Source organism: Hyla sarda, chromosome 3 (genome assembly GCF_029499605.1).
Source record: "Hyla sarda isolate aHylSar1 chromosome 3, aHylSar1.hap1, whole genome shotgun sequence".
In the NCBI taxonomy this organism is placed as follows: domain Eukaryota; kingdom Metazoa; phylum Chordata; class Amphibia; order Anura; family Hylidae; genus Hyla; species Hyla sarda.
Genome location: NC_079191.1, coordinates 190959319 through 190980738, shown reverse-complemented (window position 1 = coordinate 190980738; position 21420 = coordinate 190959319). Strand labels below are relative to the sequence as shown.

Sequence of the window (21420 nt, the reverse complement as noted above, 5' to 3'; positions counted from 1 at the left end):
TGGTTGTGCTGACAAGCAGGCACAACACTGGTGAAGGTATGTGAATAGAATCCAATGTGCAGCCCATCCCTTCCACCACCTCGTGGTATTCAAATTTGCCAGCAAAGACCTCCAGGCGCAAACAGTGGATAGCAGCTGCTGACTGTTATATATGCTATATATGCTGTTATATATGTTATATATGCTGACTGTCGGGATATGAAGATGGGATAGAAGGACAGGACAGGAGGTCTAGATATGAGGATGGGATAGGAGGTCAGTATATGAGGTTGAGATATGTTGACGTGATGTGAGGACAGGATATAAGGTCGGGATATGAGGATAGGATATGAGGTTGAGATATGAGGACAGGATATGGGGTTGGGATATGACTACAATATATGAGGATGGGATATGAAGTCAAAAGCCATGAAAAAACGGGCAATGCCGGGTACTCAGCTAGTAATATATAAAGTATATTTATAACTATATAAATAACTATAACTATAAATAACATATCATAAAATGATAAAATTCTGAGTTTCTATTGATTTAGAACACTTTTACAGTTTATCTGTAAGGCAATTTTTTCAGAAATGGTAAGTAGTGTAACAAGGAGGCCTGGATCATTATGTCCCTAACCAAAGATCTTCATGAAATAGACTATAGGTGAATTTCCTATAATTAAAACATATTTTTGCTGTTCAATACAATTGAAACTAAGGGTACGTTCACACTACGGATTTCCCGTAAAATTCCACAGGCTGAATTTCACAAGCGGAATACTGCGGTGTGAACTTAACATTAGTGTGAATGGGTCTCCGCGAGACCCATTCACATTGCGGAATTTCAGAGGCAGACAATTCCGCTGCTGAAATGGTTCAGCATAAAGAAAGAACATGTTCATTCTTTGTGCGGATTCCGCAAGCACTGCACAGTCGTCAATGGTGACGACTCAGTGTCCCACATCCCTAGCACCGAAGTGTTTTCACCGGTGGCCGCCAGACGGAATCTCCGCTCGTTAATTCAGCAAGCGGAGATTCCGTAGTGTGAACGCACCCTGAAAGAGCAATCTGTCTCTAAAATGGTTATATCATTTAAAGATGCATGGTCAGGTCTTCTATATTTCACTATCTGACATCTTGGTGTAGAAATTGAGATGTTATCCTCTAGAATATAAAGTTTTCTATTATTTGATTCACTATTTTGAAAAGCTGCTTAAATGCTGGCAGGGCAGAGAAATAAACCCTGTGAGTCCTATAGTCATCGCCCATATGGGGTGATGTACATTAACATTTAATCCTCTTCCCTTGCAACATTAGGACATTTTAATTAAAATATACTGATTCTATTTTACCTTGCTCGAAACAGACAAAGAAAAAAAAACATTCTAATGCTGCAAGCAGAAAGCCAAGTAAATGTAATATTTTGAGCTGCTTAAGTCTGCATTGTCCTTGCTTTTATGTTAGGATTGAGATAGTTTGTATAATTGCCATTACGTAATTGCTGTTTGTAGAAGATATTAAATTGTTACATTAATATATAACAATGACAGTAAAATGAACCTAAACCACAGAGGTATTTGGGCAATGTGATCAGACTTGCAAGAGGTATCAAACCAAAAAAGCAATTTATTTTTTGGGTGAACACCAACAATACTAGAAGTAGGTATATTTGGAGATCTTTGACCTGATCAGAATGCAAAATATTTAATATGAATAAAAATATAACCAACGGAATGTTACAGTAAATGTTACAATCAATTGTAAGGACTTTGATCAAGTACAACAGATATACATTCAATATCCATCCATTTCAGTGTATGTGCTCTTGGCTTTATTGCTTTTTGTAGTTTAAAAACATATAAGAGGACATTTATCATTGCTGGTTTTTTTTGCACAGGGGTTGGTAAATTTGGAACTCATAAGCAAAACACAAGAGTAAGTCTCAGTTTTGTGAGACTGTTTTGTCAATTTTTAAAAGTGCTTACAACAAGCAGTTTTGTAAGCCAGGCCAGACCTGGAGTTGACTTGAGAATTTTTGAAGGGGTGTGCAACTTTTTTTTTTTGCCCACATCACCTCTGACAACGCTCCTATTGCTTTCCCACAGCTGTTGTAATCACTCCCTGTCTGATCATCTATCTGTGTTGTTCAGCAGCAAGAAGAATGCTGTAGACAGACCTCATTCTTGCCCAAATGTCTCAATAAAGAGAGCTTGTTTATAGAGCCTGTTACATTGCTTAAAGGGATACTCTGGTGCTTACACATCTTATCCCCTATCCAAAGGATAGGGGATAAGATGCCTGATCACGGGAGTCCCGCAGCTGGGGACGCCCACGATAATGCATGCAGCATCCCGTTAGTAATCAGTCCCCGGAGCGATTAAGGTCGACCGCAGGGGCGGCAGCATGTGATGTCACGCCACCGCCCCTGTGTGATGTCATGCTCCGCCCCTCATTGCAAGCCTACGGGAGGGGACGTGATAGCTATCACGCCCCCTCCCGTAGGCTTGCATTGAGGGGCGGAGCATGACGTCACACGGGGCGGGGGCATGACGTCACACGCCGCCGACTCTGCGGTCGACCGTAATCAGACCCGGAGCGAACACGCTCCAAGGACTGATTACTAACGGGGTGACACGTGCATGATCCCGGGGGTCCCCAGCACCGGGACTCCCGTGATCAGGCATCTGATCCCCTATCCTTTGGATAGGGGTAAGATGTGTAAGCACCGGAGTAACCCTTTAATTATTGCGGGGGCAGGGCTGCATGAACAATGGGTCCGTATTTTTTTTAACATACTGTAGCACATTGTGACACAATTTTGCGGACGCAATTTTACAAATAAAATATGTCTGAAAATACATTGTGTGAGCATAGCACAATAGCTTTACATGACTGAAAGTACATACAAACTTAATAATAAAGTACATGAATGAATAAATAAACAAATAAATAAATAAACAAACAAATGAACATGTTTGTGTCTATTTGATTGTGTCAATGGGACTTATAGCACTTTAATAAACATACGTACTAAAGTATATTGAATATTTTTATAAAAAGATTATTTTTCACCTAAAAGTATTTATTGGATTAGTTAAAAGAAACCAAATGCAGCTTATAGATTATCTGGGTCAGCACTGGTGGGACCATTGGTCCCAGGCAGCACTTTTCAGGGGTGGCACTTTGCTGCCCCTTTTTTTTTAATTATGTGCCTCCTAGGTCCATGTTTGGGCTGGCCCTGCCGCTGCACCACTACCGCTCACTGTTCTAAAGCAGCTGCGGTGCATAATAGCACAGCGGGCATTTTAGACAGTGAGTCTGCAGCTGGCGGACCCGGGTCTGATCAGGGATGTCGCGCAAGTGACGTCCCTCCGCAGACCCGTGCAGGAGGACGTCAGTGATGTCATGCTTCAGGCCACCACCAGAGAGGAGAAGGACCTGGTAAGTGTCTATGTCTGTGTGTGTGTGTCGCGGGGGGGGGGGGGGGACGGGACTTTGCTACCTAATGTGTGGAATCTATGCTGCCAAATGTGGGGAAACTGCTATCTAATGTGGATAATCTATGCTTCTTAATGTGGGGAAACTATGCTACCTAAAGTGGGGAATCTATGCTACCTAATGTGGAGAAACTATGCTACCTAATGTGGGGAACTATGCTACCTAATATGGGGAATATATGCTACATAATGTGGGGAAGCTGCTACCTAATGTGGGATATCTATACTACCTAATGTGGGGAACTATACTACCTAATGTGAGAAATCTATGCTACCTAATGTGGGAAAACTGCTACCTAATGTTGGGAATATATGCTACCTAATGTGGGGAAACTATGCCACCTAATGTGAGGAATCTATTCTACCTAATGGGGAGAAACTATGCTACCTAATGTGGGGAATATATGCTACCTAATGTGGGAAACTATACTACCTAATATGGGGAAACTATGCTACCTAATGTGGGGAAACTGCTACATAATGTGGGAAAACTATGCTACCTAATGTGGGAAAACTATACTACCTAATGTGGGGAAACTATGCTACCTAATGTGGGTAAACTGATACCTAATGTGGGGATCTATGCTACCTAATGTGGGAAACTATACTACCTAATGAAGGGAACCTATGCTATCTAATGTGGGGATACTGCTAACTAATGTGGGGAAATGATGCTACCTAAAGTGGGGATATTATGATACGTAACAAGGGGAAACTGCTACCTAACATGGGGAAACTATGCTACCTAATGTGGGAAACTATACTACCTAATGTGGGGAAACTATGCTACCTAATGTGGGGGAAAAGCTAATTAATGTGGGGAAACTATGCTACCTAATGTGTGGAAACTATGCTATGTAATGTGGGGAAAATATGCTACCTAATGTGGGGAAATTATTCTACCTAACGTGGGGAAACTATGCAATATAATGTGGGAAAACTATGCTACCTAATGTGGAGAAACTGCTACCTAATCTGGGGAAACTATGCTACCTAATGTGGGGAAACTGCTACCTAATGTGGGGAATCTATGCTACCTAATGTGGGGAAACCATGCTACCTAATGTGGGGATATTATGATACGTAACGAGGGGAAACTGCTACCTAACATGGGGAAACTATGCTACCTAATGTGGGAAACTATACTACCTAATGTGGGGAAACTATGCTACCTAATGTGGGGATATTATGATACCTAACATGGGGAAACTATGCTACCTAATGTGGGAAAACTTCTACCTAATGTGGGGAATCTATGCTACCTAATGTGGGGGGACTGCTGCAGTGCAATTTTATGGCATAGTACTGCTGGACCCAGGCAGCATTTCACTTTTGGACCCAGGCAGCACAATGTCTTGGGTCGGCCCTGACCAAATGTAGAATTCTCTACAGCCTTGCATATGTTTAGTTATTTTATTAATTTAGAGAAATTCTAATAAAACACTATGGGGATATAATTTGAAGTGTATCTGTCATGAGCTGTCATGTAATATTTATACTTTGCAGGCTGGTTTGCATCTTGTGCTGTAAATTAAAGCACTTGGTATCTTGATTCTTGAGCCAGGGTCTCCCTTTAACCTCCAAATCTCCAGCTAACAACCTTCTCCATATCAATGCCCATGATCATAGGAGTGCCACAACTTAGGACCCCAACTATCACCTAATATTGCGAGGGGAAGCATCAGTATCTTTGTGATAGAAAAATAAGTAACAACTTCTACTACATGATAATTAATAATAATTCTGTGAATTGTATTTTTGTATCACTTTTTTATTGTTCTGCTGATTATGAGGAACCTTAACCCCTTAAGGACGCAGCCCATTTAGGCCTTAAGGATGCAGAAAATTTTATTTTAATGTTTTCCTTTTTTCCTCCTCGCCTTCAAAAAATCATAACTCTTTTATATTTTCATCCACAGACTAGTATGTTTTTTGCACGACCAGTTGTCCATTGTAATACCATCACTCACTTTACCATAAAATGTATGGTGCAACCAAAAAAATACTATTTGTGTGGGGAAATTAAAAAGAAAACCACAATTTTGCAAATTTTGGAAGGTTTTGTTTTCATGCTGTACAATTTATGGTAAAAGTGACATGTGTTCTTTATTCTTTGGGTCAATACAATTAAAATGATACCCATGATAACATACTTTTCTATTACTGTTGCGCTTAAAAAAAATCACAAACTTTTTAACCAAATTAGTAAGTTTAAGATCCACCTATTTTGAAGACCTATAACTTTTACATTTTTCCGTATAAGCGATGGTATGAGGGCCCATTTTTTGCACCGTGATCTGTACTTTTTATTGATACCATATTTGCTTATATAAAACTTTTAATAAATTTTTTATAATTTTTTTTGGAATAAAATGTTATAAAAAAGCAGCATTTTGGACTTTTTTTTTTACGTTCACGCCGTTGACCATACGGTATCATTAACATTTTATTTTAATATTTAAGATATTTACGCATGCGGCGATACCAAATATGTATATAAAATATTTTTTTAACACTTTTTGGGGGTGAAATAGTGAAAATGGGGCAATTTACGTTTTTATTGGGGGAGGGGGTTTTTCAAATTTTTTTAACTTTTTTTTTAAACTTTTATTTACTTTTATTTTTACACTTTAATAGTCCCCATAGGGGACTATTTAAAGCAATTACTCAATTGCTAATCCTGTTCAGTGCTATGTATAGGACATAGCACTGATCATGGATATCGGTCATCATCTGCTCTGGTCTGCGGGAAGGCAGATCAGAGCAGAAGACTCCTGGAAGACAGCGGAGGCAGATGAGGGGACCTCCGGCTGCTGTGCTGGATTATCGGATTGTCGCGGCTGTGCGATCTGATCATCCAATTAAGTGACCGCGATGCTGCAGATGCCGTGATCGGTATTGATCACATCATCTGAGGGGTTAATGGCGGGTCCCTGGCTGCGATCAACAGTCGGGACCTGCCGCGCATGATCCGGGCATCGCTCCGATGCCTGCGGTTATGCTTAGGAAGTAAATGTACGTCCTGGTGCGTTAAGTACCGCATCACCAGGACATTTACGTCCTTCGTTGTTAAGGGGTTAACTCCTTAAGGACACATGACTTACTGGAACGTCATGTGTCCGCTCCCGGCGGGCAGGCCCGGCCTCTAACAACGGCCGGGACCCATGGCTAATAGCGCACGGCATTGATCGCGGTGCCGCGCGCTATTAATCGTTTAGACTAAAGTGAAAGTGAAAGTATGCTGGTTAGCTCAGTGGGCTGTTTGGGATAGCCGCGGCGAAATTGCGGCATCCCGAACAGCTTACAGGACAGCAGGAGGGTCCCTACCTGCCTCCTCGCTGTCCGATCGCCGAATGACTGCTCAGTGCCTGAGATCCAGGCATGAGCAGTCAAGCAGCAGAAACATCGATCACTGGTTTCCTATGAGAAACCAGTGATCAATGTAATAGATCAGTGTGTACAGTGTTATAGGTCCCTATGGGAGCTATAACGCTGCAAAAAAAAAAGTGAAAAAAAAGTGAATAAAGATCATTTAACCCCTTCCCTATTAAAAGTTTGAATCACCCCCCTTTTCCCATAAAAAAAAAACACAGTGTACATAAAAATAAACATATATAGTATCGCCGCGTGTGGGAATGTCCGAATTATAAAAATACATTGTTAATTAAGCCGCACGGTCAATGGTGTATGCGCAAAAAAATTCCAAAGTCCAAAATAGTGCATTTTTTGTCACTTTTTATATCATGAAAAAATAAATAAAAAGCGATCAATAAGTCCTATCAATGCAAAAAAAAACGTCAGATCACGGCGCAAAAAATGAGCCCTCATATCGCCCCATACGCGGAAAAATAAAAAAGTTATAGGGGTCAGAAGATGACAATTTTAAACTATTAATTTTCCTGCATGTAGTTATGATTTTTTTCAGAAGTACGACAAAACCAAACCTATATAAATAGGGTATCATTTTAATTGTATGGACCTACAGAATAAAGATAATGTGTCATTTTTACCGAAAACGTAGAAACGGAAGCCCCCAAAATTTACAAAACAGCTTTTTTTTTTTCAATTTTGTCTCACATTGATTTTTTTTTCCGTTTCGCCGTAGATTTTTGGGCAAAATGACTGATGTCATTACAAATTAGAGTTGGTGGCACAAAAAAATAAGCCATCATATGGATTTTTAAGTGCAAAATTGAAAGAGTTATGATTTTTTAAAGGCAAGGAGGAAAAAACGAAAATGCAAAAATGGAAAAACCCTCGGTCCTTAAGGGGTTAAATTAACCCTCGATTAGCATGTCAAAAGGGCAGATATTAAAGAACCTCCTAAATAAATAAATAAATACGTATAGGAAAGTTATGTAAAGATATGTAACAAAATGTAAGGGACTGAGATCTAACTTTCCTATCATTCTTACTTGTTTTGCAATTGTATAAAATATGCACAATCAGGAAAATAAGCTGTAAATGTACAGTAGCCTAAGGAAAGATTCTTAAAGTTAGATACTTTACGTTCTTAAAGTTGGATACTCATATAGCCCTTACATGAAAAATAATTTAAAATCTAGCAGTAACTAAATATTGTAATAATATTACATATCTTTCATTTCAGTGTAATATAGGATTGTCAGGAAGTGCACCCATTAAAAAGTAGAAATATTAACCCCTTAAGGACTGAGCGTTTTTCCGTTTTTGCACTTTCCTTTTTTCCTCCTCACCTTTTAAAAATCAAAACCCTTTCAATTTTGCACCTAAAAATCCATATAATGGCTTTTTTTTTCACCACCAATTCTACTTTGAAATGACATCAGCTATTTTACCTAAAAATCTACGGCGAAACGGAAAAAAAATAATTTTGTACGTTTTTGGGGTTTCCATTTCTAAACAGTAAATTTAGCGGTAAAAATTACACCTTCTCTTTATTCTGTAGGTCCATACGATTAAAATGATAACCTACTTATATAGGTTTTATCATACTTCTGGAAAAAATCATAACTACATGCAGGAAAATGTATACGTTTAAAATTGTGATCTTCTGACCCCCATAACTTTTTTATTTTTCCATGTATGGGGCGGTATGAGGGCTAATTTTTTGCACTGTGATCTTAAGTTTTTAAGGGTAGCATTTTTATATTGATCGGACTTTTTGATCGCTTTTTATTAATTTTTTCATGATGTTAAAAGTGACAAAAAATGCGCTATTTTGAATTTTTTTTACGCGGATGCCATTGACAGTGCAGTTTAATTAATGATATATTTTTATAATTCGGTCATTTCCGACTGCGGCGATACCACATTTGTTTATTTTTATTTACACAGTTTTTATTTTTATGGTTAAAGGTGATTCAAACATTTATTAGGGAAGGGGTTAAATGATCTTTATTCACTTTTTTTTCCACTATTTGTTTGGAATGTTATAGCTCCCATAGGGGGCTATAATACTGCCCACACTGATCTTTTACATTGATCTATGGTTTCTCATAGGAAACCATTGATCAATGATTCTGCCGCCTGACTGCTCATGCCTGGATCGCCTGAGCAGTCATTCGGCGATCGGACAGCAAGCATGAAAGGTAGTGGACCCTCCCACTGTCCTACCTTTCAACATGAAATTGCGGCGGTCCCGAACAGCCCCCTGAGCTAACGGCAGCATTTTACTTTCACTTTAGACGTGGGGATCAACTTTGAACGCCGCGTCTAAAGGGTTAATAGTATGCGGCAATATGCATATTGAATCGGACGAATCCAAATTCGTTCTGAATTTCATGAAAAATTTTATTCTGACCGAATCCGAATTTCTACTCGATTTGAAATAACAAATTTCTTCATTCACTCCATTTTGTTATCACTCTAAGGGTAATATTACACTGAGTTTTTTTTACTTTCCATAACAAAATTGTTATTAATTCTTAAACAGGGACCAATTTATGTGGGCGGCAGGGACCTAAAAATGTAGCCGACAATAATAAAAATGTAGAAAGAGGCCATTTAAATGTAAAAATTTTGCATTTTTTTTAGAATTAATTTTGTTAAACTTTTTATTAGTAATGTATTTTAATAATGTGTTTAATAAAGTGTGTGTTTGTGTGTGTGTGTGTTGACTTTTTTCACAATATTTTATTTTTTTTAAAATATTTTTTAGGTAGTACTACTACTCCCAGCATGATGGGAGTAGTAGTATCTGGATAAATAGACAGATCTCTCTGGGGTCTGACACCCGTTTGCGCGATCCTGCACTCTGCGCGATCCTGCACTATGCTCTGCGATGTAAAGTTCTTCACTTCACAGATTCATATTTCCCACAGAGAGCTGTGATTGACCAAATGGTTCCAGCCAATCACAACTCTCTGTATGAATTATGAATAATAGGTATATATATATATATATATATATATATATATATATATAGCAGTGCAGGGACCAGAGAGGAGCGGCCCGTGCCCGCATCTATACATCTATACATAATACAGGACGATCGCAGTGGGTGTCAGGAGTGACACCCACTGTGAAATGTCCTTAACTGCAGGTACTACTGCTCCCAACATGGAGCACACTCAGCTCCATGCTGGGAGCTGTAGTACCTGCATTAACAGTCGGATATCCCCTGTATGTAAGCGCTGGGGTGATTGACACACAGGTCCCAATGCATGGGCCCCTTATTCTTATATGTGGGTGGCAAGTTTTCTACTTTAAAAGAATAAACAGTGTCCGTTCTCCTGTGCACAGTGGTGATGAGATGCCGGCGGCCAGCTCTCACAGCAAGCGCTTGCTCCCCATGGACGGCATAATGCAGTAGCGGAATGAGCTGGCTGCGCGCATCGCATCACCATGGGCGGCCGGCTCATTCCGGTACTGCATTACGCAGTGCATAGGGCCAAGCGCTTTCTGTGGCCGCCTGCATCGCATCACTGCTGGGCACAGGAGAACGGACACTGTTTACGAGTACTGATGAGCGGCAGGGGCTATATTCGAATTTGTGATATTTTGCAAATATATTGACAATTATTTGTCCTTTGTTCGCAAAATTCACATATTTTCTATGTTCGTTCACTTTTTTTTCCATGTGAAAATTTGCATTGAAAATTCTCATAAAATTCTCATAAAAATTTGCATGTGAAAAACACTCAAAAAAATGAATATTCGTCATTACGAATATATAGCACTATATTCTAAATATTCGCGAAATCGCGAAGTGCCGATATTTGCGATAAAAATTTGCCTTACGAATATTTGTGCTCAAAACTATTTATGAACTACCCCCATATAAGAAGAATAAGGGGCCTATGCGCTGGGACCTGTGTGTCAATCACACAGCGGTCCCAGCGCTGACATACAGGGGATATCCAACTGTTGCTGACTTTAATAAAAAGCATTTTTTAGCCCGATTAAAGCTGCTAAAAAGCAGCAAAAGGTATGCTTGAACTGAAATTTCAAACAACTTTGTCATCCTGGGGCTAGTATATGGGGGTTAAAATCCGTGACAGTTACTTTAAATGCAGGCAGTACTGCTCCCAACATGGAGCACACTAAGCTCCATGCTGGGAGCTGTAGTACCTGCATTAATAGACAGATCGCAACTGGTGTCAGAAGTGACACTCGCTGCGTTATGTCTATTAATGCAGGTACTACAGCTCCCGGCATGGAGCTGAGTGTGCTCCATGTTGGGAGCAGTAGTACCTGCAGTAAAGGAAAGATCACAACAGGTGTCACTCCTGACACCTACTGCGATTGTCCTGTATAATGTATATATATATATATATATATATATATATATATATAAATATATTATTCATATTTCATATTTCCTGCAGAGAGTTGTGATTTGCTGGAACCATCTGGCCAAGCGCAGCTCTCTGCGGGAAACATGAATCTGTGATGTAAAGAACTTCACATCATAGAACATAGTGCAGGTTGGCTCAGACGAGCGGTTGGCCGCCCGCATCTAGACATTATATAGGAGGATTGCAACAGGTGTCAAGCCCCGGGGTGATCTGTCTATTAGTAAGCTTACTACTACTCCCATCATGAAACAGTGTGTTCCATGCTGGGAGTAGTAGTACTACCTAAAAAAAATGTAAATAAAGAAAAAAAAAGTTAAAAAAGTTAAACACACACACACACACTTTATTATATTGATTCACTGTGAATTTATTTGGATTGAATCAATTTTTTTTCAAAAAATTCGGTGAATCAGCCAAATGGAATTTTTCAAAAATTCTCTCATCTCTAGCAACAGGTGTCATCATGTTAGCAACTCCTAAGCACCCAGAAAAGAGGTTATCCAGGATTGGAAAACCATAGCTGATTTCATCAAAAAAATAGCACCACACCTGTCCTCAGGTTGTGTGTGGTATTGCAGCTCTGTTCCATTAAAGCTAATAATACATTTTAATACTACACACAACCTGAGGACAGGTGTATTGCTGTTTTATGTAAGAAATGTCTCTGATTTTCTGTTTCTGGATAACCCCTTTTACTTCAGTTCAACTTTACCATTACTTTGATAGTTGGAAATGTTTAAAAGTTAAGGACTTTAGCACGGATCAGAACATGCTGCTTAGACCGGAGTGAAAAGACCTTTAAGAAACTCTGTCAGTAGTATCACCGGCACTAAACCTGCCACACAGGCTTGTTGTATGGGTGATGCTGATTAAAATGGTACTTACATTGTCCAGATTTGCCCAGCCGTTCCGCTGAGTTTTTCTATTGATGCTAATGAGTGCTTTGAGGCATGGGCAGAGCTCCGATCCGAGCTTGGGCACACTGATGTCATCTTCACCGGGCCGCCGCTCCAGCCCGGCTCATCAATATTCCCAACCCCCCTCACTGCTCCTTCGCCTGTGTTAGTGTACGGCGCATGTGCCGCTTACTTTGTCTCCCGGAAGCGGCTTCTTACTTATCAAAGTTGGCTGCTTCAGTGAAGCCAAGGGGAACACCACTTCCGGGAGTACACAGTAAGCGGCGCATGCGCCATACACTAACACGGGCAATGGAGCAGGGAGAGGGGTTATGAATATTGATGAGCCTGGTGAAGATGATGTCAGCGTGCCCCAAGCTCGGATCAGAGCTCCACCCATGCCCCAAGGCCCTCATTAGCATAAATAGAAAAACACGATTTGCAGCGGAACGGCTGGGCGAATCTGGACAATGTGAGGACCGTCTTAATCCGCATCACTCGGACTACAAGCTGTGTGACAGGTTTAGTGGGGGTGATACTACTGACAGATTAGCGGTAGCTGACAGATTAGCGGTAGCGGTTTAAAAATTTTGTATTATAAATTAATTTATTACTGAGTTTGACCATTTTGTTGTTAAATAATTTTGTTGAGTGAGTGGGTGGCTTATATTTGAAACAAATTAAAAACCTAGAATATCGCCATGCATTTGTGTCTGTATAAGAGCAATTGAAAAAAAATTCCATTCTAGATGGTAAGCTGTTTATATTGTTTCAAGTGTAGGAGTACTGAAATTGGGAATCCCTTTAGTTCATGTTCACATGACCAAAAACTCTTCATATTTACTTGATGCAGGGGCACTAGGAGGGCTCAAAAAAGTGCTGTCTCTATAGATGGCTATGCATTTCCGAGTGGAATCGGTTCAATGTTTCTGCGAACAACGGAATCAAGATTTCCTCCATGTGCGCAGTGCAGAAGTATTTCTGAGCAGAACATTCATGCGGAATTTCTCTTGGAAATTCCGCCTTGTGAACATTTCTTAAAGTCAGTGTAGGTGCACTGATTTTATACACAGGTATTGATGGTGTAGTTGGAGTGTACAAGCACCAAATGTATTACATGGTGCCAGGCCTTTGATAAATATGGGGCTAGTACACATTTTTGTGAAATTTTACTTCAGAACACAACTTTACATGACCCCCTTCTCTGCAACTTTTTGTGCAACTTTTTCCAACCACGCAACTTTTGTGCGACTTTTTAAAAGCCAGTTTTGTAGGCCAGTCTGTTCTGGTGTAGGTTTTTTTTTTCTTATACACACCATAGGTATGTATATCATAGATATAAGTCAGGTTATGATTACAACTATAAGGCTTTTTTTCTGCCGTTTTTTAGGAAAACGGCCACTGAAGTTTTTGAAGCCAAAGCGAGAAGTGTATCCATAAGGCTTGGGGCATATAAAGGAAGGCCTTATACTTCTCCTTCTTCTGGGATCCACTTCTGACTTTGGCTCAAAGACTGCAATGACAGTTTAAAAAAAAAATGCCACAAAAAGCCTGTGTGGGAACCTAGCCTAACAGGAAAAATGACCATTGAAGCAGCATCTCATCTTTTTTCATATGTAGTGGTTGCTGAGGGGTTGGTTACCATTATTTTACAAGACCCCAGAGCATTTAAGTCTACTCAGGGATTATATTCACTTCAATGGGGATTTTTTTTATACTTGTGTGTATATATATATATATATATATATATATATATATATATATATATATATAAAATTATCAAGTTTCCAATCCATATAGACAGATATAACTGTTTTTTTCTCTTCTCTTAAATGTTTATAAGCTTTATATAAAAAAAAAAAAAATACAAAGTATTGGGCACATACTAATGAATCCTACATTGTATGGCTTCTTCAATTTTGCATCTATGACTTAGAATAGAGTAATAAAATATTACTTTGTATTTCAATAGAAACAACTTTCTTTTCATACTTTTCATACTTAAATTTCAGGGAGCTGCATTCATTCCAAAGAGTTACCAGTTTTGCGTCTGTCCAGTATCATTTGTGTTTACACTGCTAATATTTGTTAGAACAACATGTTCTGAGATTCTTGACACATTATCAAAATTGCTGATCTGTGTGGTCAGTGATTTTCTACTCCCGGTACTGGCTCTTCCTCGAGTCAGAAGTTCCTCTTGATTATTGTTATCTCCAAGGCAACAGCATGAAAAAGCAGCTTTAAATTCTTCTCTAAATTTACCTTAAAACAAAAAAAAAAACAAAAAAAAGGAAACAATGAATTATAACAAGTTGTACTGACATTCTATTTTAAGTGTGCATATTTGTCCAAAAACAGCATAAAAAGTTGAAGGTTTTTACAATTACAAATGAAAATGAGTGCATAAAATAAAATGTCAGTACATTTAACAGTGTGAACTTAACCTAGGCCAGGTTCACATAGCGGAAAAACTGGTGACATATTTTATTATACCTGCTGATTTTATCCATAATCATAGAAGAAATGGCCACAATAGCTTTTTCAATGTTTATTTCACTGAAATAAAATAAGTTGCCAATTTTTCTGCTGTGACTGCCCGGCCGGGAGGTTGGTGAAGGTAGCATGAAAACTGCCAACACTTATAACATTTGTTAAAGGGGTGGTAAGTTTGGGCATGGACATTGCGATAAAAGACAGTTTCCGAACCTCCTTATGGGTTGTGTACTATTTATCATGTAAAAAAAAAAAAGAAATTCCGTGAATGTGGTAAATGGCCTTCAGGTAAGGGACCTACTAGCTCAATGTTGACATATTGGGGCCCTTCTTACCAAAATTATCTAAAACTTAGAAGAGAGTATAAACTTAGACAAGCTAGTCTAAGGGTATGTTCACACTATAGAATCATCACTTTGGGCTGGGAAGTGGCAGATCAGGTTCAACACTGATAAATGTAAGGTAATGCACATGGGGACGAAAAATCCGGGCTGGGATTATGTATTAAATGGGAGCACACTTGGGACGACTGACATGGAAACGGACTTAGGAGTTTTAGTTAATAGTAAACTTAGCTGTAGTGACCAGTGTCAGGCAGCTGCTGCCAAGGCAAATAAAATCATGGAGTGCATCAATAGGGGCATAGATGCCCATGACAAGGAAATAATTCTACCGCTGTACAAATCACTAGTCAGACCACACATAGAATACTGTGTACAGTACTGGGCACCAGTGTACAAGAAAGATATAGTGGAGCTGGAGAGGGTTCAAATACGGGCAACTAGAGTAATGCGGGGAATGGGAGTACTACAGTACCCAGAAAGATTATCAGAATAAGGGTTATTTAGTTTAGAAAAAATAAGGCTTAGGGGAGACCTAATAACTATGTATAAACATATCAGGGGACCGTACAGAGATCTCTCTCATGATCTATTTATACCCAGGACTGTATCTATAACAAGGGGGCATCCTCTACGTTTAGAGGAAAGAAGGTTTCTACACCAGCAGACTGAGATTCTTTACTGTAAGAGCAGTGAGACTGTGGAATTCTCTGCCTGAGGAGGTGGTCATGGTGAACTATGTAAAGGAGTTCAAAAGGGGTCTGGATGCATTTTTGGAGAATACTATCACCGGTTATGTATACTAGATTTATAGGGACAGAATGTTGATCCAGGGATTTATTCTGACTGCCATATTGGAGTCGGGAAGGAATTTTTACCTCTAGTATGATGGTTTTTTGCCTTCCTCTGGATCAACTCAGTAGGGACTCATTATTGATATAGGTTGAACTTGATGGACTCTGGTCTTTTTTCAACCTTATGAACTATATTCTAGAATAATAGAAACATAGCAGCTTTCCTCCAAAAATGATTTTATACTTGTTTCAGGGTTGTGTGTGGTATTGCAAAGCAGCCCTTTTATCTTCAATAGGGCTGAGCTAATATACTAGACATAGCTCATGGACATAAGTAGCACGATTTTCCGTGAAGAAAATCTCTGTTTTTTTTTATTTATAAATAGAAAAGCCATTTAATTAGTTTATCCACCTCCACATTTCTTATCTCAGCAGACAAATTTGCTACATACTTCAAACACAAGATTGACACAATCAGGGAAAGCTTTACATTACAGTCTCTACAACCCAACTTTACATCTGCCCAGTGCCCCTCCTCCATGACCCACTTCTCAACTCTTACTAAAAACAAGCTATTCAAACTATTTCCCTCTTCACACCTTATGACCTGACTCATTCTCTTTGTCAAGCTACCATCCAATCTCGCTTCTTCCCTTTGCTACAAAACTCCTTAATCAGGACCCAGGGCGTACCTGTACGCCCTGAGTCCGCTCCCGATCTATGTCATAGCGGGCCGGGCCGGGACCCGTGGCTAATAGCGCGCGGCATTGATTACTATTAACCCTTTAGACGTGGCAATCAAAATTGAACGCTGCATCTAAAGTGAAAGTGAAACCATGCCAGGTAGCTAAGGGAGCTGTTTGGGATAGCCGCGGTGAAATCGCGGCATCCCGAACAGCTTACAGGACAGCTGGAGGGTCCCTACCTGCCTCCTCGCTGTCCGATCGCCGAATGACTGCTCAGTGCCTGAGATCCAGGCATGAGCAGTCAAGCGGCAGAATCATCGATCACTGGTTTCTTATGAGAAACCAGTGATCAATGTGAAAGATCAGTGTGTGCAGTGTTATAGGTCCCTATGGGACCTATAACACTGCAAAAAAAAAAAGTGGAAAAAAAAGGGAATAAAGATCATTTAACCCCTCCCCTATTAAAAGTTTGAATCACCCCCCTTTTCCCATGAAAAAAAACAGTGTAAATAAAAATAAACATATCTGAATTATAAAAATATATCATTAATTAAACCGCACGGTCAATGGCGTGAGCGCAAAAAAATTCCAAAGTCCAAAATAGTGCATTTTTGGTCACTTTTTATATATCATGAAAAAATGTGATCAATAAGTCCTATCAATGCAAAAATGGTACCGCTAAAAACTTCAGATCACGGCGCAAAAGATGAGCCCTCATACTGCCCCATAAGCGGAAAAATAAAAAAGTTATAGGGGTCAGAAGATGACAATTTTAAACGTATAAATTTTCCTGCATGTAGTTTTGATTTTTTCCAGAAGTACGACAAAATCAAACCTACATAAGTATGGTATCATTTTAACTGTATGGACCTACAGAATAAAAAGAAGGTGTTATTTGTACCGAAAAATGTACTGTGCAGAAACGGAAATTTTGTCTCACATTGATTTTTTTTTCGTTTCACCGTAGATTTTTGGGTAAAATGACTGACGTCATTTCAAAGTAGAATTTGGTGGCGTAAAAAATAAGTCATCATATGGATTTTTAGGTGAAAGATTGAAAGAGTTACGATTTTTTAAAGGTAAGGAGGAAAAAACGAAAATGCAAAAACAGAAAAACCCTGGTTCCTTAAGGGGTTATCAACATGTTTACCTTGAACTGTCTTCTTACCTCTTATCCAACTCACTCTCTGACCACCTCCAATCTGGCTTTGACCACTCTTTCCTGTTACAAACGCTTTCATCCTGTGGTGTCACAAATTTAGCTCTCTCCTGGATCTCCTCATACATTACCAACATCACATTCAGCATCTCTCACTCTCACTCTACCTCTTTACCTTGCCCTCTCACTGTTGGAGTCCCTCAAAGCCCTGTCCTGGGACAGATTATAGAATCTTATGCCTTCAAGTACCACTTATATGCTGATGACACTCAAATCTACCTCCCTTCTATCCAAAATCTCAGATTGTTTGTCAGCTACATCTTTCATCTTATCCTGCTTTCTCAAACTTAATATGGAGAAAAAAGTATTCATCATTTTTCTCCCATCATGGTCCCCACCCTGGTTTAACAATCACAGTCAATAGCTCCACTCTTTCTCCAGCCCCAAAAGTCTGCTGCCTTGGGGTTACCTTCGACTCGGCACTGTCTTTCAAACAACACATCTAGACCCTTAATAACTCCTGTCGCCATCACCTCAAATACATCCCTCAAATCCATTAATTTCTCAACATTAACTCAATGAAACTACTGGTTCATGCTCTCTCGCTTAGACTACTGCAACATCCTTCTCTTGGGTCCGTTCCGCCGTCGATTTTTGGGTAAAATGACTGACGTCTTTACAAAGTAGAATTGGTGGCGCAAAAAATAAACCATCATATGGATTTTTAGGTGAAAGATTGAAAGAGTTACGATTTTTTAAAGGTAAGGAGGAAAAAACGAAAATGCAAAAACAGAAAACCCCCAGGTCCTTAAGGGGTTAAACAACATGTTTACCTTGAATTGTCTTCCTACCTCTTATCCAACTCACTCTTTGACCACCTCCAATCTGGCTTTGACCACTCTTTCCTGTTACAAACTCTTTCATCCTGTGGTGTCACAAGTTTAGCTCTCTCCTGGATCTCCTCATACATTACCAACCACACATTCAGTATCTCTCACTCTACCTCTTTGCCCTCTCACTGTTGGAGTCCCTCAAAGCCCTGTCCTGGGACAGATTATAGAATCTTATGCCTTCAAGTACCACTTATATCCTTATGACACTGCAAGATCCTTCTCTTGGGTCTTCCATTAAAGGAGAACTGTAGTACAATATAACGTTTCCCCTATGCGACCGCTGGGGCCCCCGTGATCTCCTGTACGGGGCAGCGTCAGTCTGCAGGAAGCGCTGTGCCATCCCCAGCAGGAAGCCGTGGCAGACATGCCCCCTCCATGTATCCCTATGGAATACATGGAGGGGGCGTGTCAGATGGTGCATCATTCAAGGATGGAACGCCCCCTTCCATCATAGTGCCGCAGCCCCATACAGTAGGAGATCGCAGGGGGGGGGGGTGGTCCCGGTGGTCTGAACCCCCTTGATCTATAACTTAGCCCCTACAGTTCTCCTTTAATTGCTCTTGATACCCTCCAATCCATATATGTTGCTTATTTAATTTAAGCTATTCACTACAACATACTAGGGCATCCATAATCTGCCCCCATACATCTCTGACCTGATCTCCTTATGCCAGCCCTCATGCACTGTCCGATCACCTTAAAGGGGTGAATGGAGGGAGTGTGGTGTGACATCACGAACAAGGAATCCCGAAGCTTCCATGTTCTGGAGATCACAGAAGCCCCAGTGGCCAGGCACCCGCGATCAGACATCTTAACTCCTTCTTTGAATAAGGGAGAAGATGTCTAAGGGGTGAAGTCTAAGGGGTGTCTGTGCTCTCCCTTCGTCCACACTTCACACAACCATCTCCAAGACTTTTACCAAGCTTTCCCCATACACTGGAAATCACTACCCTGACATATCCGTCTCTCACCCACCATCATGACCTTTAAGAGCATCCTGAAGACCTATTGTCATGTCTGTCCTGGTCTGTGTTCACACACAGCTATTGGATTGCTGTGTGTGAACAGTTTTATGTTCCCTGGTCAGGAAATAGTTAATGTCTCTGGCTTTTTCAGCCTCAGCCTCTGTTGTCCAATTGCCTTTAGGGTGTGTCTATTTAAGTTCAGCACTGACTAGCTTCAGTGCTGGTGATTGACTTCATTTACTGATGAACTTCCTGATGTCTAGCTGCTAACATGCTATGCTGGAGGCTTGGTGAAACACTCTTTGTTTGAGCTTTTAATCTACTATCTTTGTTTTAGCATGCACTTTGTATTTTCTGGTTTTAGCCATGTTAGGTGGATGCTCTTAGTGGATTTTAAGCTGTATTTGTTTAGTCGGTTTTAGGATTTGTTTATCTTTTTTGATATGTGTCTGTTTACACTGTTTTCTCTTGTATCTGTTTATGTGAAGTTCTGTGTTTTATATTTCTGTTTTCCTACTGGACCAGCATCCTGACCACACAGTGAAGTGTGCCACTGGCCAGTTGTCTAGTTAGATTTATTATTAATGGCTACTCCTATAGTGGAGTGGAGTGTCCAGTTTGTGTGTTCAGTGTGAACAGTGTTCTATAAATATATCCTGTGTATCTAGGCATCCCTATTACCTGTCCATGGGGATTTCATGTCTACTGGAGGTTTTGCATAGGGAATGTGAATATTCCTGATTAGTGATAGATCCCTGTTTCTGGTCCATGGGGACTTTGTGTCTACTGGATGTTTCAGGGCATTATTCTATATTCCTGTATGTTCACGACCACAGATCTATAGTGTCCTCTGTTCACGACAACTGAGTCCCCTGTACATGTCAGCTGATCCATAGTGTCCTCTTTGCTGCTCACTGATCTGTGTCTTCTGAACTTATACTATAGAGTTCTATGTTCCTGTTATGTTTCTGGTTTGTGACCAATTATTTATTAGTATGTGTTTTTATTATGCCCCTGCACTTTAGTTCAGGGAGGGACTGGCGCCCAGTTGTTGATCCACTGTTTAGGGTGGATGGGCAAGTAGGCAGGGAGAGCAGTTTTAGTTTAGGGCTCACTCTCCCTGTCCTCTTGTCAGTCCCTGACACCTATCTCTTCAAGCAAGTCTACAATCTTCAATAAATCTGCTGCCACTGCACTGTGAATGGCTACTTCCTCACCTGCTCACAGATGACCAGCTGTTCCCCTCAACTACTGTTTTCTTCCCCTTCCTTGTAGATTGTAAGTCCTTGTGGGCAGGGTCCTCTTCCCCTATGTGTCAGTTGGCAAGTTAATGTGTGTAACATCCATTGCTCCTACATTAATGTTATGTATATCATATGTACAGTTCCTGAACCAAAGGTGCTATATAAAATAAAAATAATAATATTCCCTAGGCAGAACTCAGGTGAGGTTTGGGGGAACCGTGGCTTGCATGATCATATAAGTTACCTTGTTTTTATTATTTTTATTTTCTATTTTTATCTTATTATTATAAAGCCTTGATCACGCATTCATTGTGACTTTCTTTCTATACACAGTTATGACAGCCTTGGCAGATTCCACCAAATAATGATGGATCTTAATGAGTTATAATGGGATTTGTCAGATAACAATTTTTTCTAAGCCAAAGCTATTGCTGAAGACTGTAGTATTTTTGTCTGACAAAATATCCCCAAATTATAAAGAGGACATGTGAACAGAGCTTTACTCTGTATAGCTTTAGGATACCACAGCAAAGGAAAATAAAAAAAAAGTAGACACTAACTAAAAGGGAACCTGTCACAATAAAAATACAGTCCAACATGCAGGAAGCATCTTATAGAGAAGGAAGAGCTAAGCAGATTGATATATAGTTGCGTGAGAAACGATTTGGTAAAAGTAAAAATGTATACATG

At 39.9% G+C, this 21420-nt stretch overlaps 1 protein-coding gene across 1 annotated transcript in view; it reads right to left on the bottom strand.

The window, feature by feature from the left end:
- Positions 1 to 13983: 13983 nt before the first annotated feature.
- HCRTR2 (hypocretin receptor 2) overlaps positions 13984 to 21420 on the bottom strand; it is a 166247-nt gene continuing 158810 nt past the window's right edge. Inside the window, exon 7 of the mRNA XM_056565749.1 lies at positions 13984 to 14417. Within this exon, the coding sequence (XP_056421724.1) occupies positions 14191 to 14417 (227 nt within the window). The 3' untranslated portion in view covers positions 13984 to 14190. The remainder of the gene's footprint in view (positions 14418 to 21420) is intronic.